The sequence below is a fragment of the Ctenocephalides felis genome, unplaced genomic scaffold, assembly GCF_003426905.1.
Source record: "Ctenocephalides felis isolate EL2017-DRISC unplaced genomic scaffold, ASM342690v1 CF-g0.4_SCAFFOLD_03571, whole genome shotgun sequence".
Classification (NCBI taxonomy): domain Eukaryota; kingdom Metazoa; phylum Arthropoda; class Insecta; order Siphonaptera; family Pulicidae; genus Ctenocephalides; species Ctenocephalides felis.
Window position 1 is genome coordinate 66,916,492 of NW_020539725.1, and position 24,431 is coordinate 66,940,922.

General features: G+C 30.9%; 2 protein-coding genes across 2 annotated transcripts; both read left to right on the forward strand.

The window, feature by feature from the left end:
• The first annotated feature begins 1,778 nt into the window (after positions 1-1,778).
• Positions 1,779-8,889, forward strand: LOC113384831 (tetratricopeptide repeat protein 7B). Its single transcript, XM_026622595.1, has 7 exons — positions 1,779-2,569; positions 2,673-3,556; positions 4,737-5,069; positions 5,296-5,511; positions 6,560-6,681; positions 7,045-7,173; positions 8,556-8,889. Exons 1-7 carry the CDS (start codon positions 1,855-1,857, stop codon positions 8,725-8,727), a joined length of 2,571 nt encoding a protein of 856 aa, XP_026478380.1. The 5' UTR covers positions 1,779-1,854; the 3' UTR covers positions 8,728-8,889.
• An 8,171-nt stretch (positions 8,890-17,060) lies between these two features.
• On the forward strand, positions 17,061-24,399 carry LOC113386578. The gene is made up of 4 exons (XM_026624351.1): positions 17,061-20,424; positions 20,494-23,505; positions 23,836-24,290; positions 24,394-24,399. The coding sequence occupies exons 1-4, from the start codon at positions 17,061-17,063 to the stop codon at positions 24,397-24,399; spliced, it is 6,837 nt and encodes a 2,278-aa protein (XP_026480136.1).
• Positions 24,400-24,431: the final 32 nt, after the last annotated feature.

Consider the following 24,431-nt stretch of genomic DNA (forward strand, 5'->3'; position numbering starts at 1 on the left):
GACATTTTTAAAGTTTTTAAAACATTTGGTTTAAGAACATTAAGAATCGCTGGAACATTTTTTTTTACTTCCCGTAGGGTAGTTATAGTAATGAGCCGAATATCGAAAATGAAAATTTTTGCATATCTTTATATTTCAAAGGTTTCTGAACATTTTAGCATACCTTAGAAAAAATGTATGTATGTATGTGTGTACGTGTGTGTGTGTATGTATGTATGTTTGGATATAATTTTTTGTCTACGATTTCGGCCGCATGGATTTGAATGATTCTAAAAACATTCGATTTTTACTGATGGGGAGACGTGCTGATTAGTCTTTAGCAAAGGCAAGTCCAGCGGTGTCGGAGATACAGGGCAAAAAATGACAAAAATACCAATTCAAGTTTTAAGATAATGGAGCGTCCGATTCGAATGATTCAAAAAGCATTTTACCTGTATTGACGAAATGAAGAACTGATTTATTTTTTGGAAAGGCAAGTCTGGCGCTTTCGAAGATTCAGAAAAAAAATTAAAAAAACGTCAAATGGCGGTCAAAAAAAAAACAATAGACGAATGCACATCAAATTATAAAATGTTTTATACGAATTTTACACTTTGATATTTCGTCTCTAAAACAGCTACGTAGCTAAAGTTATGAAAAATTTCAAAATTATCAAAAATGTCACAAAAATATAAATTCTCAAAAAAATTCTCAAAAAAATTAATTTTTAAAGGTTTTCAATCTACTACATACAAAAAAGTATATTATTTCAGGCTTTTATTAAGCTTATTTTGTAAAAAACAAGGCAGTGCGCTTAACCATTATGCCATGGAACACTTTTAGATTAATCATCCACCCTAACCATTGCGCCATGGAACACTTTTAAAGGTTTTAAAAACTTCAAATTACGGTACGGAAAGTTCCAGCAATTTGCCTTAAGGCACGATGCCATGCACCAATAGTAATTAATGCAGGTGATGAAGTGGGGGGTCTCAAAAAATGTGCACGTAACCATACCCCTAATTTTAACTTTAATTTTAATAAAAAAGAATAAGAATATTAATTAAAGTGTTCCATGGCGTAACCAGTCGTGTTGTGCTAATATTTTTGTTACCGGAACGCTAAAATTAAAAAACCGATTCCAAAACCGGTTCTCATATTTGTTCCGGTTCCGTTCGAAAAAAAGAAACAAAACTCATTGTGTACATATTATGTATGCTTATTACAATAATAGAAACTTTTAATAAAAATTAGTAAGTTATAAAGTTCACTTATCACATTCTTTTCTATATGTATCGATTTTTTCAAATTTTATTTTGCCGGAACGCGTTTTGGCCCAAAAATGATTTGCCGGAACGATGGTCCGGCGCGTTCCGGCTCGACGACAACACTTGGGCGTAACAGTTAAGTGCAAAGTCTTGTGTGGACATTTTTTCACAAAATAAGCTTAATAAAAGCCTAGTTTAATATGTTTTTTTTGTATGTAGCAGCTTGCTTATGGAAAAATAGAAAAAAGATATATTACATATTTTTCAATTAACAATGTTAATTATTAAATTAATATTATGATGGAGTTTGTCGAAATTTAGTGCAAATATGGATCAAGTTTTTATCTTATAACAGGTTTATGTAATAACAAATCATTCCTTTTGCCTTTTTTCATTCAAGTGAAGAATTTACCCCTCCAAGTGCAAGGGCATTAAACTTGCGTAACCTGTTTGATTTTCAAAACACCATCGGGCAATACATGTTCTTCGGACTCGAGAAATCAATATGGCAACCTGTCACGTTCTGTCAGCTGTTATGTTTTGTATACGAAATGTCAATTTGACAAATTAATTTAATTAAACTGTAGTTATAATAATTGTTGTTAAAATGACCGGAAGAAGGAATAACGCTGTTCGCATCGAAGCGGAAATAGAAAAGAGCCGAGAGGATGCCAATTGGAGAAGAGTCATCGAATTATCAGATCAACTAAAAACCAGAACCCCGAGCTTCGAATGTCTCTCCAATTTTCTCATCGGCGAAGGAAAGTTGGAGAGCTATTTAGAAGAAAATCCTCCAATAGAGGCTAATTTTAGCAAAGCCGTTACAGGTTTAAGTGATGCCAAAAAATATTTACTCTTAGCCGCCAATAATTTAGGCCGTAAGGCTGGTGTGTTCCTGGACGCACATTTGCTTCTAGGAAAACTTCACTATGCTTGCGGAATGTTTGCGGAAAGTTTAGAAAATTATTACACTGCCGAATTGCATAAGTTACACGAGAAAGAATTACCTTTACGTAGTTTGCATATAGTAGCTGAGTCTTTTGCCATTAAAGGTTTATGTTTGGAAAAAATTAGTAGTCAAAGTAGTAGTAGATATAAACAAGCCGAGAGTGAAGAAGAGCTTATTAGAAGTTTTGAATTAGCTGCTGATTTAGGTTTATTGTATCTGCAAAGGATAGAAAATTTGCAATCGAGTTCTATGACTAGTTTATTGTATACAGCAAGCACTGCTCCACCTAGTACACCTACGATAACTCCAAAAGGAATTGGCCCGGCATTAAGTACAGCTTTGCAACATGCTCCAATTTTACACATACGTGCAGGTAAGACAAAATTACATAACGTTACATTTTACGTTTTTATTAACTTTTCAGTAAAACTGATTGCCAATTTATTACGAGTTTTAATTTTACTTTATTTTTGTAGGTAAAGTTGAAAATGCTATAGAACGATATAGATCAATGCTCATGGCCGTAGAAAGCGCTACAACACAATCAATTAGACTAACTCTAGCTCGCCAATTAGCAGAAATTTTATTAAGAGGTGCCTCAGGGTCTTGTTACACATCACCTCCTAAAGTAACCAAAGGTTTTGGAGAAGGCCCTTGGAAACCCAGAAAATATACATCACCTAGTCAATTCACACCATCTGATGAAAACGAAGAAACTATTTTATTGCTTTTGATATCAGAAGCACTAGCTGTAAGAGATGCTGTTTTATCACAGTCTCCAGAATGTAGAGAGGCCAGAAACTTGGCTTTAGGAAAGGCTACTGCCATATATGATTTATTAACAATAGCCACTGTTCGGTGGGGCCAAACTAGTTTACTCCATGATTCTTTTGAAAGAGCAATAAAATTTTCATTCAAAGAAAGACATGTTTGGAATCAACATGCTTTAACATTAGGCACACTAGGGAGATACAGGGATGCTTTATCAGCTTTACGTGAAGCGATAGACTTGGCTCCTGATGATCCTACACCTTGCTTGTTAGCCGCAAGGATATGTTATGAACACAATCACCAGATTGAAGAAGGTTTGAAGTTTTCAAGAATGGCTGTGGCTCGTACGGACAATCAACACAATCGTGCTATTGTGTATGAAGGCATTGGACTGCAGATGCTGGCTAATGCAACTTATATTAAAGCTAAGAAAGAAAAATTACATGAAAAGGCATTAGCTGTATTTGAGAAAGCTGTAAATAATGATCCTAATGATCATTTGGCCTATTATTATTTGTCTTTGCAGTGTGCTCTGTTGAATAGGATTCCATTGGCTCTGCAATATGTGCAGATTGCATTGATGCTTCAGGTATGAACACATAATTACTGAATATATATTTCCTTAAGGTCCTTTAATTCTAACTCCGCTTGATTAAGTTTTGTTTATTTACTTTTCATGTAAACATATAACAATGTAGTAGTCCATTTCATAAGTTTTATATTTTGTCTTATATATGTGTATCTTATATATGAAATTCTTGTTATTTGGATTTTGATAATTCTTTTCAGAGTTTGTCAAAGGAAATTTTTAAGATTAATGAACCATAAAAATATAGTAATATTGTAGAAATAATGGCAAATAATACAAAAGAACACTTATCATTGTTTGACATTGAAAACATTTGAACTGTCGTCTGCTAGAAATGTCAATACACTTGAAATTTGAATTCAGCTGAAATTATGCGCCTAGATAATATTAGAATATAATATATAAAAAAATGTAATGTCTACATTAATATTGCCAAAAAGCAGCTGAGATGTGCCAGAAATTAAAATAATATAAAATACGGTCAGCAGTGTATGTGTTTGGCAGATGAATTATATAATTCAGTTTAAAAAATAACGCGACGAGTCCAAAATTGCATATGCATTATATTTTTTAAACTTATGTATACCGCATTTTGGTTTACTTTACTAAATTATTTAACAATGCAAAAAAATATTTTTACTTCTTAAAAAAATGATTTAGAATTTTGTTTTATCTCAAAAATACATTTGTTTGGCATTGGATATGGAATATTTAGCAAGTTGATCTTTTTTACAAATTAATTGACCTAAGTATAATCTTTATTAAATTGTTAGTAAGAAAAATGTACTTTAGAAATTATAATTACCAAAAAGCAACTAATATATATTGTACGAGATTATGAAAATTACAGGCTAAATTATTGAAGCAATTATGTTTTATGGTAAATTCAAGTGTGATATTGTTCTTTTGCCGCAAATACTATATTATTTTTTTCTGAATTTTTTGAATGCTAAGACCATAAATGAATCACAAAGGCAGGACATCAAATAGGATATTAAAAATATAGGATAGGATAATAAAAATTTCGGACCTTTTGTATTATAGACGTAGGTACAAATATATTTGAAAATATTTAATATCCTTTGAATATTTTATTGTGGTACGGGAAGTCCAAGCAATTCGCCTTAAGACACGATGCCATACACCACCAGTTTATCTATTTATTATTCTATTTTTGTAGCCCGAAAGCTGTCCATCGCTCCACCTATTAGCCCTTCTACTATCGGCCAGTGGGCGGCCTGCAGACGCCATCATGGCTCTCGACGCTGCCTTAAGGGAGCACCCCGACGCCTGGACTTCGTTAGAAGCACGAGCCAGGTTAGAATTGGCAGCAGGTGAATCAGAAAAAGCCTTATCGACTGCTAGGGAAATGTTGACTCTTTGGCGTGGAGCTAAGGAGGCGTGGCTCCGGTCAAGCCGGGCTGGTTCTGCTGGAGCCATAGGCGAGGATGAAGAAGATGGCATCGGAGCACCGAGCGTGGTGTACGCACATTCTGCACAACTATCAGATAAGGTAAAAGGGTAATGGATTTAGTAATTAGTAATTGATTTTTGAAGTAAAACTTCTTTGGGCGTGACTGGGGTGTAAATCCGTACAAATGCAACGGAAGTCCGTTACACCCGAACTGTTCGTCATTCGCTCTCGATGAAATCATTTCAATACGGGTCGATTGTGATTAGTTGTCGTGTATGTGAATAGAGATCTGTCGTTGTATGTTTTTTATAATTTTCTTTTTTAGGATTCGAGTTCACTGCAGGCAACAGCGACTGGGGGTTCCTCTTTAGCGGCAGTTAAAGTCGAACGTGCTATGAGTGAGGCTGCTTCGTCACTGAGTTCACTTTCTCCTCAGCAACGATTGCGTGGGCAAAGAGCCGGATCAGGCCCTGATGATTGTTTTGGTCCAGTTAATAAACTTAAGGCTTTGCAACTAGGAATCTGGTTACTTTTGTCGGAGGTAATAGAAGAAGAGAAAAATAATTTTTGTTAAGTAATACTTTTTACAATCTTGCAAAAGAATGAAAACTTTAAAAATTTTAAATAAAATTAATTAATCTTATATATATAAAAATGAATCGCAAAATGTGTTGGTAAGCGCATAACTCAACAACGCCTGAACCAATTTGGCCAATTCTTTTTTTAAAATGTTCGTTGATGTCCAAGGATGGTTCTTACGGTGAGAAAAATACGAATAATCGTCGGGAAAACCCTAAAAACAGTCTTTTCCTTTTCTCATACAAACGTTTAATAAATTTATGACTATGAATCAGAAACATGAAATGTCTACATTATTATTGCCAAAAAGCAGCTGAGATGTGCCAGAAATTAATATAATATAAAATACAGTATATGTATGGCAGATTATGAACACATATGAACACATATGAACAGGATATGACAAAATAATTTACTTGAAATATGATATTAAGTATTAATCAGCACTGGTCCTACTTTTAATGCGATGCATGCGAAAAATACGAGCGCACGCCTTAGGGGGCGCCAACACAAGATTCGGATATTAAATTTTCAGTATAGTTTTTTTTCAATATATCATTTCTTTGCATCTTTTACTAATCTTAGTACAATATTTTTAAAATTCGTAAAAATTTTACTTTATAACAACAAATAGGAAAGTAAAGATGAATACATACAATTCGGCCCTCACGATATCGATTAGGAGAAGTTTAGGATGCAATTTTGGATATCTTAAATAATAAAATATGCATTTTGACGTGAAGTGTAATTTAAAAAACAATAATTATTATTTTTAGGTAAACGGTAAATATTAGTATATTATATTAAAAAATTGTAGACATGGGTACAGGACAACGTCTGTCAGGTCATCTAGTTAATTATTAAAATGAAATTGTTTAATTCATATTAAGCCATAATTAATTCTTGTGAATAATTAGAATGTTTTTAACTTCTTGTATTAATTTAGAAAAAAAAAATTGCAAGTAGAAATTTTCATTTTTCATTTATCTTAACATACAAATATTTTTCAGATATATCTGTCAATGGATCGACCAGATTCAGCAGAACAATGTGTAACAGAGGCAGCTGCACTTAGACCACTTTCAAGAGGTGTCATGCACGCCAGAGGATCTTTACTGAAACATGCAGGAAGGTAAAAAAATATTTGATTGATTATAATATATAGAACCTAAGAAGGCTCAAGTGGAAACTTCAATTCGAAAAATGGTGTAAAATCACTTTCAATATATAATGACTTGATGGACTTAATTTCTCCAATATTAAGTCTTTTTTACTGATTCATCACTTGTTAATTTATGTTTTATTGTGTTCGATTTAATTCAGTATTAGAGCTTATAAATTTCTATCAATTTCTCTGATTATTTATATAATTTTGTCAATTGAAGAAAAACATACAGGAGTATTATATATGATTAAAAATGTACTAATAGAATTAAAAATCTTTTTTATGAATCACAGAAACATATGTTAAGTACATAAGGATTTCTTTTATCAGGTGGCAAGAAGCAGCAGCATTTTATGCGAATGCTTGTGCTATAGATCCTCAGAGTGCTCTCTCTCTCCGTGAACTGGGAAGTGCTCAATGTGCTTTGGGCAGGCATAGACTAGCCGAGAAAACGCTAAGGTAAAATTTTAATATATTTATGCTTCTTATAAAAGGTCGGATTTTACATTTCAAAATATTTTTATTGGAAAAATCTTGAAAAGAAAAAAATAAGGGAAATGAGAACTGTTGAATTTGGTCTTTTAAAAAATTGAAGATTATTTGATCTAGTAGATCAAACAGTTGTATTACTAGGACATCAGTTGTGTTAAAATAAGTTGTGAGTTGAAAATTGGTCTTTTGAAAGTCAAATTTCTTGTTTTTTTTGTTAAGAATTCGATTTGGAAGATAAGTGGAAGCGTTTAGGATGATTCTTTATAAGTGACAACGTGCTTGCAAAAAATTTACAGAAAATGACGAATAAGTTAAATTGGCGATAAATTCAAATTTTAATTATTTGAACTGATTCACAAGTTTAAATTTATTTGAGGAGCCTGCTTAAAAAATCGCTTATTTTAAGGAATTTTTAGGGAAGGAAATAAATATTTAATTAAAACGAAACTTTCAGGTTTTATTGTTATATATTGCAACATTCTTCTCGAATTTTTTTATATAAATATATATCATAATATGCCAGGTACAAGCATTTTGCAGGTGCGCCACGAGCATGAAGGTGATTTGGCGGGAAAGATGCAGGTCACAATTTCCATCCGGAACAAAAAAAATCAAAACAAATATATATTTTCTAGATTCTAGATTTTATTTGAACTTTAAATGAAATTTAGAAAAAAGTGAGAAATTCAACAATTTTTCTTAACTTCCAAAAAAAATCATGTTTTTTGACACAAAATTTCATTTTAGATTGTTTAAAAAGTGGATTAATTATAACTTTTTTTACGGTTTTTTAGGTTCAACTAAAAGAGGATTTAATCCTAAATACATTCAATTTTGTCTCGTTTTGATAGGACATTTGGTTTTTTTGGTATCTTTCCCGCCAATTAGGAAGAATCAAAGAAATTAAAAACCGAGAAATATGGCGTCGAAGTTTTCGTTTCGCTCGTATACACTTGCTTGACGCTTGCATTTTTTTTGTAACTCCGAAAATATTTGCAATTTGTTTCTGAAATTTTAGGGATATATTCTTCGATAGTTGTGGAATACATTTTCACAAAAAAAATGTCGACTTTTTAAGCCTCTAAAGTTTGTTTCCCTCTTAAATATGATATAATTTGCAATTATACATAAAAATATGTACCATTTAGAAACAATGTTTTTAATTAAATTAATATTTTTAACAAAAATCACTAGGTACATTTTTTATGTATCGTTTAAATTTTAAGCTAGTTTTGGAAGGCATTTTTGCAAAAAAAAACGATTTTTTAAGCTCCTCTCTTAACAACGCCATTCGTCACAAATTGTACCCCTAAATCCTTTCCTCAAATCGAGTTTTATTTATCATTCAGGGATGCCGCCAGGCTAGAACCCCGAGACCCTCGAGTGTGGTACGCCCTCGGTGAGGTTCTGGAGGCGCTCGGTGAGCATTCGAGCGCCGCCGATTGCATGGCAGCCGCGCTTGAAACAGGGCGCTCCGCCCCAGTCGCCCCGTTTTCATCGCTGACTCCTTGCTTTGAATAATAAATAAGTCAGATTGTTTAAATTATTAAGATTACGTTAATAATACGCAGGCAGGAGTTGGGAGATGGGCGTATAGATATAAATTAGAGTTATATAATGGCAGAATTAGACTTAAATTAATTGCAAATATAGAACCTGAGTTATATTGAAATGATGATATTGTCGAGGAGTAGTTTTTGTGTCCTAATATTGTTGTTTTATATAACTAAGGTTCTTTTAAAACAATTCCCAGTTTTTATATTTTGATGTATATATACATACTTTCATTACTATCTTCCATAATTGTTGTCGTTTACAAGTTCTTTCGAAAGCAATAAAATTATGGTGTTGTTATTAAAATAAGAATCTAAATAGTTCGTCAAGTATACACGTGGATTTTATAAAACTCGTCAAAGTAAAATCTTCAATTAAAATTCTTTAAAAAAAAATACCTGAATACAAATATCTCTTGTATCGAGGAAAGTTTCTATGATTTCATTACAAAATTATTTAAATCACTATGATAGTCGTACTGGTGCATTTACTATAAAAGGGTATGTTTTTATTAGATCTTAAAATACTCAGCCTTTCTTGCTGTATTTATTCTATAAGTAATTATAGGAAGCCTTTTGTCCAACAATAATGATTTTAGACAATAGTCGGCCAAGCAATTTATTTTAAGGTTCGAAAAAGCACATTATATTGAGAACGATTCATATTTCTTGCTGGTTAAGAATGTTTCTTATATTAGAAATTTAATATATTACAAATTTAATATATTATTTAAATATATTTAATATATTATTATTAATAAATCATTCTTAAATATTTACGTTTCGAACGTATAACCAGACACGACATTAGACCCAAAATCATTTCAACACTTTTTTCATCATTTTTACTTTTCTTTTACTTTCTGACAATGGTGATAGTCTGACTAATTATATATTTATAAACTTATGATAATAATTAAAAGAAAAACTAAACCACTCCTCATATAAGTTTTTAGTAATTTTGTTCGTTAGTAGTTAAACTGTGGCACTGTTTTTATGAACTTGTTATGAATTAGAGTTACTTAAATCAAATCTATTTGTGATATAAGTAGTCAACGTATTTTATGAACTGTTATATTTGTTTGTTCTTTGTAATATATATAGTTTATAATTACATGAATCGAAGATATAACATTTGTTTTATTTTAGAACGATTTTTAAGTATTAAACAATATAATAGACAATGCATTTTACACATTGAAAGGCGTAATAATTCCAATATTTCGATTATCATGCAAACGTGAGAGAATGACATTTTGCTGCGTATCTATTTTGAAAATCTGAGTAAGAAAATTATATTTACATTCACGTTAATTATTATATAATTTTTATATTGCAACATTTCAAATAATAAAAATGTCAAATGAAATGAAAATTAGTATTTATTTTGATTTACAATCATACGAATAACATTTTAGTCTCAAAATTAAATTAAAATGAATATATATTAAATAAAGTTAAGTTATTAAATTATCGTAGAAAAAGTTTTTGTCAGAAATTCAAAAATTTGTTGAAATTTGGTATTTTTTCGATGTTTTCCCAAAAACGACGAACCTAATTTAAAACAATTTGAAGTCATTTGATGCGACTACGATAACTACTTGATTAGATTTAGGCGTCAATCGGTTGAGCCGTTTCTTTATAAATAGCAGAAAAATGCATCATTTTTAACTTCCCGTAGGGCAAGTTATAGTAATCGCAAAAAATCGGTGATGAAAATGTTTATATATCTTTACGTTTCAAAGGTTTCTGAACATTTTGGCATACCTTAGAAAAAATTGATGTATGTGTGTGTGCAAGTGTGTGTGTGTGTGTGCAAGTGTGTGTGTGTGCGTGCAAGTGTGTGTGTTGATACAAATTTTCGTCGACGATTTCGAGAACACGGATGAAGCGATTTGATTAATTCAAAAAACATTCGATTTGTATTGATAAGGAGACGTGCTGATTAGTTTTTGGCGAAGGCAAGTCTAGCCGTTCTGAAGATACGGGGCAAAAAGTGCCAAAAATGGTAACTCAGTTTTTAAGAGAACGGAGCGTCCGATTTCAATAATTCAAAAAACATTTTACTTGTATCGACAAGATGAACAACTGATTGAATTTTCGTGAAGACAGTTATAGCGGTTTCGGAGATCTAGTAAAAAAAAGTAAAAAAAATGACATTTAGCGATCAAAAATGATCATTAGACATATTCACATAAAATTATCAGATATTTTATAGAGATTTTAACAATAAACATAAATTTTGTTTATATTCCCATGAGTTTTTGGCGCTAATGGGCCATTTATTATTAATTAATTATATCTTGAAATGAAACCGCAATTAATTGATGTAGACTCGTTGATAATGTGAGTTTATTGATAACTCAATTCACAATGAAACACTGATATTATATAAATTATGATATCAATTTTTATCCCGACAATTGATCGATGATCAAAAACCGAGAGACAATTATTCGATCGTACCAGAACAATAATCTAGCTACAGCTTGCTAGATGCGAGATTCGATAATTTTTTTTCAAAAATTTATAATTTTTCAAAAATGTTAATCTTTTTAAAAAAAATAATATTTGGTACGGGAAGTTCCAGCAATTTGTCTTAAGGCACGATGCCATTCGTTCCACTAGTTAAAATTTTATATAGCGATAAAGTCCTTGGTTTGAACTAACATCCTAAAATATAAAGTGCCTAAGTTACAAAAAAATATTGAATTTTGAAATAATTGCTGCGTTTTAAGACATTCAAGAGTGTTTGTTTCAAACTATGTTTGTTACTCTTTTGCTACCATCTGAAAACCTAAGATTGTCGCTGTAAATTCTACAAAATCGTACCGTTCGTCTTATATTCTTAAAAAATTTTTTTTTATTTTATTCACTGCCAATTTCAACAATCAGATTACATTAATACTTATAAGTCAAATGTGAGGGTATTGAAAATCAAGATAAAAAGGAAAAAATATTAAAGTAATTGTTTCAGGATGTTTTTTGGGAGGACTGGGACTAAGTTATTATCATCTATGCCTAGAATTTGCTGTGAGTGTTACCCATAGAATGCAAGTCGTTGTCGCTGCGCCATGAATTCGCGCATGGCAATACAACGAGTCTTATCTATGCGACGAATAACGAATACAGGGAATACCCCGTTTGCAAAGTCCAATAGAAGTTTGTGTGCTGCGTTTACAACATATATACGCCGCCGTATATAATCAGATATATTTACAGTTACAGTATTAAGAACTAATCGCGTTTGGTTTAAAAAAAAATAATTAAGAAGAAAAAAGAAAGACCTTAAAAAACTTAGATTTTTGAAAAATTTAAAATTTTTGAAACAAATTGACATTTTTGAAAAAAAAAGATTTTGAAAAAGATTTTTTTTACATTTTCGAAATTTTTTCAAAACAATCGCGCTGCTTTAGCTGCATAGAGACGATATATAGAAGCGCCGCGTCGCAATCTATCGGACAAAGGATGTTACGGAAACCATAGAAATGCAAACAAAATTTATACTTATTATCAAAATCTCCATAAAATATGTGATAATTTGATGTGCATATGTATAATGATCATTTTTGAACGTCAAAGGGGATTTTTTTCTACTGTTTTTACTAGACCTCTAAAACCGCTAGACCTGCCTTCTCAAAAATTTAATCAGTTCTTCATCTTATCAATGCAAGTTTACTATTAAAATCGAACGCTCCGTTCTCTCAAAAACTGAAATACCATTTTTGGCACTTTTTGTCCTGTATCTCCGAAACGGTTTGATCTGCCTTTGCCAAAAAACTAATCAGCACGTCTCCTTATCAGTAGGAATCGAATATTTTTTGAATTGTACAAATAATATTCAAAACTACATGAGTTTTTCGATTTATCTCAAAACCAATTAAAAAATGAGGCGTTTAGTTCAAAAATATAAAAATCATAATACTGCTTTTTCAGAATATGTGAACAAGAGGAAACTGCTCTTTTCGATACCATACCCACGATTTCTCAAATTCTACCGAACCGATTTACTTGAAATTTTTACAAATTATTCTTTATAAATTTCTCTTCAGTATGAACAACAAAATGTAATGAAAACATTATTTCTTCAGACTGCCGCTATTTTGCGAAAAAAAATTATTTCAATTTGTCAACGATAGCGACATCAGTGTAGACTTAGATTAATTAATAATACATATTTTTTTTATTATTATTTGGAGGGCTAAAATCATAAAAATAGTCAGGTGTCAATATTTGGCTATTTTTAACTTTTATTTATTTTTTATATTCTTAAAACATTATGCAATAATTTATAAAAAAAAAATAGATCGTCAAAATATTGTTTGCCCTTCAATCTCATAATATTCATGACTCTAGACCAGTAAAGTTGCAGACCAGTAAAGTTTCAGTATATATTTTTTTTATTATTTTAATAATTTTTTCAAGTGTCCTTTCAAATGTTGTTGGGACAACAAGTAAAATACAAATTATCTGAATATTTCCAGTGATTTGTCGATTTTTTTTTCAGTATAAATGAAGAGAATTTAAAACGTATACACATATTGAGTGTTGCCAATGGAAATAGTAGCCACAGTGTACCACATGTTAGTCTTTAATATAATATTAAAACCACATTTCCTAAATACTACAATTGCCCTAGGCTCTGTGCAAAGAGATCCTCAAAATATTCCTCATGTAAATTTCCGTAACATGAATACTAATCAGACAATAGTAAATCAAGGTCAGCCACAAATGCAATTGATTGGGAACAGTTCTCAAATGTTCCTAGCGATTAAACTTCAACCAATAGGAGGACAACCACAATCAGGCCCTAATCCTATGTTAATACATTAAATGTCTCAACATTTAAATGGACTGAATATTACAATGGCATGGGGACCATACCTGCATCGAGCCATTCTAATCCTAATGATGAATCCCAACAAAGGATATTTAAGCAGTGTCAATATGCATTTAGTGGCATCTAAAATATAACTCTTTACATTTAGAATACTTATAAAACAAATTTAACAAACTTTATATTCCTTATTGTTAAATTTATGTATAACATGTATATATGTATACTGATGTATAATAATTATAAATACATGAATATAATTCCGAGAGATAGCATAACACCAAAATACCCCCTTAAGATATTTATCTGTATCTATTTATCACTAATTGACAAAGCATAATATTATATACATTTTTTTTTAACTTTCCGTAGGGTAAGTTATAGTAATCGCAAAAAAATCGAAAATGAAAATTTTTATATATCTTTACGTTTCAGACGTTTCTGAATATTTTGGCATACCTTAGAAAAAAATGGATGTATGTGTGTGTTTGCGTGTGCGCGTGTGTGTATGTATGTGCGGATACGAATTTTCGTCGACGATTTCGGGAACACGGATCAACCGATTTAAATAATTCAAAAAACGTTCGATTCGTATTGATAAGGAGACGTGCTGATTAGTTTTTGGCGAAGGCAGGTCTAGCAGTTCCGAAGATATGGGGCAAAAAGTGCCAAAAACGGTAACTTAGTTTTTAAGAGAACGGAGCGTCCGATTTGGATAATTCAAAAAACATTTTATTTGTATTGACAAGATGAAGAACTGATCAAATTTTCATGCAGGTAGGTCTAGCGGTTTCGGAAATCTAATAAAAAAAGTATATAAAAATGCCATTTGGCGGTCAAAAATGATCATTAAACATATGCCGATCAATTTATCGGATATTTTATAGAGATTTTAACAATAAATATAAATTTGTTTACATTCCTATGGGTTCCGTACCAATATTTATCCGACGCGGCGCTTACGCGCTTTGACATTTTGTCTCTATGCAGATAAAGCAGTACGATTGCTTTGAAAATGAGTTCAGAATTTCCAAAGTATTTAAAAATATAGAAAACATTTTTTTTTTCAGAAAAAATTTAATACATTTTTGTCAAATTTATAGTTTCTCAAAAATCTAATTTTTTCGAAATTTTTTTTTTTCAAAAATGTTATTAGTTTTTAAAGAAATAATAATTTTTGAAACGGGAAGTTCCAGAAATTTGCCTTAAGGCACAATGCCATGCGCCCCACTAGTTTAATTTGTTGTATAACCATAAATTTATTTTAAATTGTATTTGAATAATAAAAGTTTTATTTTGAATCATTAAGACCCTTCGTTTTCTATCGTCAAATTTCGGAAACAATGTTGTAAACGCAGCTTACGGTACTTTCTGTATGAACACGAAATCGTACTGTAATACTGTAATGTCCGTCATTAGCAGTTCATTTTTGTATCTGTGAGGTTCAGTTTTAATATTAAAGAAGAATTTAATATTGATTTTAATATGAGTGAATAATTTATACACAAATGGGTTCATTATAATAATGAATATACTCATTTGTTTATGATATTTTGAAGTGAAACTTGGTTAGGACTGGCTTGATTGAGGTAACATATTTTCTATATTAGTAATTTTAACTAGAAGTATATATATATATATATATATATATATATATATATATATATATATATTATAAATATTCTATAATGATAAAATTGATAAAAAAGGACACATGGAAGTGAGTTAGTTTGTGTTTACTGTCAACTAACAAAATAAAAATGGTGTCCTATAATTTATATATTTTTACACAGAAAAAGTTATGCGTTTTAATGCTTTAAAGCATAAATAAATAAGAATTCTTATTGCTAGGTATTTCAAAATCAATATATATATATTTATTTATTTATTTATTTTACAAGCCGTCAGTATGATGATGCTGTTAAGGCTCATGTGAATATTTTACAAATTTTATATAATTTAATTAATAATTTTGTTATTTATTTATTTTGTTTAATATATACTTAATTATTTTTAGTAATTTCAAAAACATAAGCAGTTTATTTTACGAAAATTAGTGTTAATACATTACAAATATTTTTTTTATCAATTGAATAAGTATTTTTGCAATAAAATTTTTCTGTTTAACAAAGTTTAGGTATTTTTATGATATAACTGTTTCATTTAACAAATTTATAAGTGTCTTTATATTATGACTTTTTATTAACAAATTAATAATAACTATTTTTAATATAAGAATTTTGTTTTTCAAATGTTTGGTTTTTTTATGAAATAGGTAATTTGTTTAACGATTTTATAATTAATTTTAAATTATAAATTTTTAATTAAAACATTAAGTATTTCGACAATAAGAATTTTATTTAACCAATTTATGTGTATTTTTTATGTATTATCATGTTATAAATAATTAATTTATAACAAAAGAAAAACTAACATATATATTATATATATTAAATGTTAAATATGAACAATTAAATCACTCAGATTTTTAACACACACTTTATTTAATAATTACAGACGTTTCGAGACCATGGTATGCTTCATCTTCAGTGTAATTTCAAAACAAAAATGATATATTAATTCATTATTTAATATTTTATTAAAATATTAAATATATATATATATATATATATATATAATAAAAATATATAATAAAATATTAAATAATATATTAGTATATAGTTCTTACTGTTTTGAAATTGCACTGAAGATGAGGCATACCATGGTCTCGAAACGTCTGTAATTATTAAATAAAGTGTTTGTAAAAATCTGAGTGTTATATTGTTCATATTTAACATTTAATATGTTTATTATATATATATATATATATATATATATATATATATATAACAATAATAATTTAGTAGTATTTTTGCAATATAAATATTTAGTTTATAGGTATTGAATATATTATATATACAGTAGAACCTTGCTGATCCGACATTATTAAAAAACAGAGGGTGTCGGATTACTGGATTATAGTGAAAAAGTCATAAGATGTTGAAAATAGCATAAACATTTCCAGCTGCTTTCTAAAAAAAATTCCAGTGTTGCTTTATTGGAAGTGTCTATCGAAGTATTGGATTTGCCAGATTCTACTGTATTATTAATGCTTCTTAGTTACATTTATTTATTTACCAATTAATGCCTAATTATTCAATGTACATGATACCTATATGTACATGAAAGACATATGTACAAAACTGATTTTAGTAAGTTTCCAGGATATTTTCAAAATGGAGCGATTTGAAAAGAGGGATCTAAGACAACTAATCAATGGAGAAGTAGAAAAAGTTACCAACTTAGATGATATCAAACAAAAATATAAAAGTAAAATTTCAAATGTAACAAATGCCTACATTGAGAGAAAATATGTTAAATATTGTTTCAAACATTGGACTGAGAGATGTATTAAAGAAATAAAAGAAACTAGTAGTATAATAGACATTGCAGCCTTTAAAAAGATGTTTTCGGAAATTCATTCTGTTCAAAACTTGGATCAAGTTCCTGCACCTTTTAACTCTAATACTCATTATTTCCTTTTGATATCTAATTCCAATCTCATATCAAATCTTTCTGCAGAAACAGAAAATATAATGCGATGGAAAAGTGAATGTTTGGCAGCTTTAAAAATAGTCAATAAAAATTATATAAAGGATCTCAATATCATTGAAGCTTGTTTTGAACTGATTATGACAATTAAAAAACAAGACTTTAGAAAATTGCATTTGCAGAAACTTTTATCACGAGAGAAATTGACTTATCATGAATTGTATGATGTGTTCAAGATGAGTCAATGTTGTCAAAATTCCAAACTGCTTATTTTTAAAAAATCTATTTTACAACATGCTGACTGGAATAACGAGTTGAATCTAAAAACTTTGTTGTGGGATAAAATTGCTGACTTTGTTGAAGATGCCAAGATTGAAATTATAAATTTTGAAGGGCGTACTGCCTTTCGTGTATCGGCAATGAATTTAGTTATGAGCGAAGTTGTACCACGATTAGAAAAACGGTTTAAATCTTCTGACAATATTTCAGAAGTTCATTTTGTTAGTGGTTGTGTTGTTCACGCTGATGTAAGTTTGAGGAAGGATGTATGGCATGGAAAGAACATTGTGGTATATACGCGTCTCTTAAAAGTTCATGGTTGCATTATCTGGGACGTATCAGGTCTGGACAACATGCATACTTATAAGACAGCTGCAGATACTGGCCGTTCTGGATTTGGAGATGACGGTGAAGACGGTTTTGCTGGTGAAAGTGGTGGAAATGTTTTAATTGAAGCCATTTCTGTAGATGGTGTGGAAAATCTTAGAGTAGTCTCTAATGGTGGAGCAGGAAGTTCTGGACAAGACGGCGGTAATGGAAAAAATGGCATAAACGGATACGGAATTGAACCAAATTCTTTCAAAACTCTGTTTCCTTCGACTTGTAATTTTAAAACTTCATATAAAACAATTGAAGACGCCTTTATGGACATAGACACTTCCTATTACAAAAGATCTTGGTGGCTTGGCCAACATGTATATTTAGAAGGAAAAGCTAAGGGGGGTTTTCAGGCAAAATATATTGCGCATTCTATGCATCGCTCACTTGTTCTTTGTGAAGGTCTTCCAGCAACGCCTCCCGGTTTTGGCGGCCAACGTGGTATGGGAGGACAAGGAGGAAGCGGCGGTGAAATTGTGGGTATCGCTGGTGAAAGTCAGTCTGGAGCAGACGGTCCTGATGGAGACGAAGGCTTTAATGGAATACCAGGAAAATGCGGTTGGGACATAGGTCATACAGACTCTTTTTCAGGCGGAATGATCTATGAGGGTTTTGATAAAAATAGTAAATTGATCCTGCAACATCATAAATATTATGTAAAGGAAGGCGTTTGGTGTGAAAGGTTCAAAGCATATGTTTCTTTTCAGTCCACCAAAATCAGTGAAACAAACATAGTGCAATTTAAGAAAAGGTGTGACCATAAATTCAGGTACGATAGGCAGCCACAAGCACAGAGCATTAGAAGGAAACATATCTCTAAAGAAAAAATTGACGAAATTTATTCAAAATTAATCGATCATGCAACTGAGGCTATGGACGATATCAGAGATGGATTGAAAAATATTGAACAAAATTTGATATTTGATAATTACCAAAAATCTGCAGAAGAAAAAGAAACGACTCAAGAAAAAAAGAACACATTAAGCATTGTTTTGAATGTTTATCTCAAAAAAATAACATGTTCGGAAAATATAATTAAAGTTGATTCAAATTCTGCTTGTAGTTACGATACAAAATTATTTGAGGCATTCTTGTCAATAGACAAAGATTTAAATTTACAGAAATTTCGATTCAATGAAATTGATGACGTAGCAAAGTTTATTACAAAAAATCTAAATCATCACAAAAAACATCGTACACATGGAAGATTAGGTTTATTAAATGATTACATACATGGAATAAATGCAATGAGCTGTGAAAATGTTTTCAATTTAATCACCAAAGATTACAGAAGATATGATAATAAACTTCTAATTAACTGTATACAAAATTATGTTTTAAAAAATATTGATAGTCATGACGAAAACATTGAGAAACATTTCAAAGAGTATGAAGACTTTCTTGAAAATAAAAGGCGAGAAATAAATTATTTATTGAAATCATTTGTGCTTGAACTTGCAAAGCCGAATAACAAAAAAATTAAAAGATTATTGATTTCTGGTATGTATGATTCTAGAAAAATTAGAGAATTTGAATTTGAACTGACAAAACTTAATTTAGAACTTAATGTCGCATATAATAAACTAACCGATTGCCTAAAATCTGAGTTTTTATGGAATAATGCTTGCTCGGATGATTATCTTCTATCCCAACTAAAACAAGAATTTTTAACAAAGGGAATTCAATCGAGCAGTTTCAGAGAGGTATTATCTTACATCTACAACTGTAATATTAAGTGTTATATTGCTAAAGATGGTGAATGCAGAACGATCAGTAGTCATAATCCAATGGCCAAACATCACGTTCATTTACTTTATGACGATGGAAAAGTTTGCGAAATGAATGTTGATGTGATCTATATGCAACTGTATCAAGAACGTAGAACTAGGGCTGCCAAGTACAAGAATATACTTAATAAATTGTTCAATGCTAATGAGAACGAGATATCTGATTACATAGCCAAAAAATTATATACAACACGGTTCAATCATAAAAGAATTTACCAAAATAAAATTAATGATGATATTCAAAAAATTATATCGAGCTGTAAAGGTTTTAATAAGAACGAAATTCTCACACAAAGACTTAGAAAATTGTCACCTACATATATTGTTGATAATCCAATTTTGTATTATTTGATGAAAAGGTTTTCTTGTGAGCAAGTTAAAATATCTTTTGAAGAACTTTTGTATCTAATAAACTCGGTGATATTCTTCTTTCTTGATGATGAAGACAGCTATTTCTTGATTAACTGGATTATTGTTACGCACAAACAAGAAGAATGGCTGAATCAATTGCTGTTTTTGAAATTGCAAAACTATTTTAGAAGTTCATTGAAAGTAAACATCGAAGAATGGAATAAACTACTTTCAAAATGCGCGAACAGACCTTTGTTGCTATTATTTTTAGTGAAATTACAAGAATCTTGTATTAGTATTGGGAATGTTGATGAAATTTTCACTTATTTAGCTGAATTGCCAAAAATTTCAACGACGGAATTTGAAGTACTTGGTTTATCCGAGTGGCAACATAAAGTTAAAGAAATTGCCTACAAGTCCATGATAAAACAACGACTTAATTATGCAGAATCTTCTGATATTCAAATTGCATCCATTACTCGTTACGCTCTTTCTATACATAATAATTTAGGAAAATCTTTAACTTATAAATTAATCCAAATATTATTAGATAAAAAGCCAGAATTTTCATCTTTGACAAATGTTTTATATTGGTTTCAAACAGTTTGCGAAGAGACTTGTATTAGTGAGACCGAAATAAATTTGCTAAATGACCAAAACGAAAATGTTTGGATAGAGATTTTAAAAGAAAAATATTTAAAGACTTCTGATGATAGAAGTTATGAGGAACTTGTGAATATAATTACTTCAAAGAATAATGGAAGTACATTGAAAGTTATGCAAACGATTCAAAATTGGTCTGATAAAGAAAAGCATTTCACAGATTTTTTGAAGCTAGATCAGTGGTTTCAAAAGTCTGTAAAAACAGATGAAGAAATTCTATTTGCTGTGGACAGAATTATAGAACGAGAAAAGAAGGGAATAAAACTTCGAGATGCCCAAAAGTTGTCGGTTATGATCTTATTGAAGAACTCGAATATATTTGCACAAATATCAACAGGAGAGGGTAAATCATTGATAATCGTTGCATTTGCGATTATAAAAGCGTTGAGGAAAGAAAAAGTTCACATTGTTACGAGTTCAACTGTTTTGGCTAGACGAGATGCTTCAGAAAACATGTCTATTTTTAAGGCATTTGGGGTCAATGTCGGGCACAACTGCGACGAGAAAATGGATCTAAGGAAACAGTCGCATTCTAAAAACATGGTAATTTATGGTGAACTTTCATATTTTCAACGGGATTATTTGCTAGACAAATTTTATGGTGAGAATATTTTGGGCGACACAACTTTTGATAATATTATTGTAGACGAAGTGGACTGCATGCTTTTGGATAGAGGAAACAATATGTTGTACTTGTCCCATGACATTGCCGGTTTCGATAAACTAGAATCGGTTTATATATTCATATGGAAATGGATAAACAGGCCTGTGACGTCCGAATCAGGATTTTCAGAAGTATTCGACGAAGACAAATTAGAGAGAGCAGTTTTGAGTCAAATTCATAACATCATTGACATGTCAGACTTGAAGAGCATCGATAACGATTTGAGCGAAAATGAAATCGAAAAGCTATGGCACGAGTTGATAAATAATCATATCTTGGATTCCAAAGGCAGAGTGATAAATAAGAATCTCGCAGCAAATAATATCAGAAACTCGCTGACAGATAAATTTAAGATCTATTCTTCCAGGTTAACGTTTCTTTTCAAGAATTGCGTAGAGAAACCAAAAGAAATTTTTATACCCAATTATTTAATTGGTTTTGTTGAACTTCATTTACGAAATTGGATCAAGAACGCCATCACAGCTTTATTTATGCAAGAATTTCAAAACTATATAATCGATGTCGACAGAAGTGGAACTGTCTCAGATAGGAATCCAAAAGTGGTTATTTTGGATACTGACACAGGTACCGACCAAGTGAATTCTCAATGGGATGAGGCTTTGCACCAATTTCTTCAGCTGAAACACGGTTGTAAGTTGACCATGCAAAGTCTAAAAGCCATTTTCATTTCAAACGTGTCATATTTTAATAAATACGCACGCAAATATGGAGTCACAGGCACTTTGGGCTCTGACCAGGAGATGAGCTTGTTGTCCAGTGTGCATGAGATGAAGACCGTGGTCATTCCTACATCAAAACAAAAGCAATTTACGCCATATGAAGCGATTGTATGTCAAAACGACGACGAATGGACCAAGGCTATAAAACAGGAAGCACTTGGCATTGTAGCTGCCGGAAGATCTATTCTGATTATTTGTGAAACCATGAAAGATGTTAATTATTTGGAAGCGGTATTGAAAAGTGCAGAACACCAGGAATATGAAGTGGTCACCTACGTACGAGAGTACGAGGAATTCCGCATCAAAGATGGTTTGCAATGCGGTGTGATCATAATTTCCACGAACTTGGCCGGTCGTGGTACAGATATTAAACTATCGGAGAGACTATGCAACCAAGGTGGTCTTCATGTTTGCATGACATATTTGCCAAGCAGCTTGAGGGTCGAGGAGCAGGGCTTCGGTAGGGCTGCCAGACGTGGCGAAAGGGGCTCCGGACGACTTATTGTTAAAAATGATAAGGTAGATGATGTGACTACACTTCGAGAATTGAGAGATGCCGCTGAACTAAGACGGATATCGGAAGTTAAATCGTATTACGACAATCAAATCAGAACTGAGGAAGAATATTTCGGTAAATTCAAAGAAGTTTATGATAAACTCAAGCGCAAAGTTGGAAAAGTTGAATTTAAAAAAGTTTTGTTGGACAGTTGCTTGGACAGTTGGGCGATTTGGCTGGATAGCGTCTCCAAATACATGCGCGATATACAGGAAGCGCAGTGCAGGAAACATGTTGAAACATCATTTGAATATTTTTTGAGTGAAATAAATACATTTAGTAACGATGAGCCTTACATTGAATGGGTGAGACAAAATCCGATGCGTATGAACAAAGTCGGTAAATGCTTGGTCAATGAGAAAAAATACGACCAGGCATTGACATTATTCAATAAAGTCATTTCAAAAGAACCAAACTTTTGCGAAGCTTCGTATTATTACAAAGCGCTCGCTTGTAAAAATAAAAATGATAAAGAAATTGCACTAAAAAAGGCTTACGCGCTTTTCCGAATGCACATGAATCAGTTACTAATTTACACAAACATTGTCGAACAAATTAAAGATACACATCACATTGACATCGTGCAAATAGAATCGTTCAGAGAACAGAAAAAGAATCTGTACGATAATTATGCAGAATTCATGACATCTATTGATAATATTTTAGGAGTTCCCATTACATCAAGTACTTTTTCGGGAATGAATAAGATATCAGCCGAAATTCTTTACAGCAAATTGTCCAGAAAAGAGCATTGCTTAAGTAATCCTGAAGTTAATCAGAACATTGACAAGAAGATTTTGGAAAATATTGCGTTTAGGTTTGGTATACAACAGGAGGAGCTTTATCAATTGCTTTTGAATAAAACTTTCAAGTCGGAAGAGGATTTTTTAGAAGCATTTGAAACCAACTTTACATTTTGCAACAAAGAAATATTTTGGAGTGAACTAAAGACAAAAGGAGTTCTAATCAATGAAGTTAAATATGTTAGTTTTAATGCAGACGATGTGACAAAATATTTAAATTATTTTAATATTCCAATAAAAGAACTTAATCAAAAGAGCAGTCTGACAAAATTAACTAACGATTTTGTAATATTTAATAAAGAAAAACTTGATCATGAAATTCTTAATAATATTGTAATTTTGAAAGAAACTGACTTGATTTCAATAATCGGGCAAAATAATTTCAAATACATAATTGAACGAGGACTGGCGACAAGAAATGCATCAGCATGTATCAATAAAAATAAATTAAACAATGTTAATTTAGTTGAATTTGACTCAATTATAAAAGAAGACTTGGAACGAGCAAATATTCCAGTTGCAGATGTTGAACAAATTTTTGATTACTTAATTAACGCTGGCATTTTGGGTGAAACATCAGGTGAATACAGATTATTAAAAGAGTTTGTTGAGATACCTGATATTAATCTACCGTTTTGGAATCTTTATAAGGAAACAGTGATGCATATTTTATCAGAATGCTTTGCTTACAGAATAGCTTTGCAATATATTCAGGAAAAAGTCAGAAAACAAGAACAAGTTATCATATTTGAATTTTTGCCTCGATCGTCTCGTTTACTCTACAAAGAACTTGTTGAAAATGGAATAATCGAGCCAAGGTTTTTGAGTCCTGATTCAAAAACATTATTCCAAGATGTACGTGATCTTGTTTTCACAGAAGACGATTTGAAATACCTTGTTAATAAAGATATAAATAAAATGGTTTTTGATCGCATTTGGTCAAATTTAATAAATAAAAATTGGATTATAAAAAATTCAAACGGTAAATATAAATTCAACACTAGCATTAATTTACCACATTTAGACGTAAAATCATCAACAAATGATAAGAACTGAATTCAT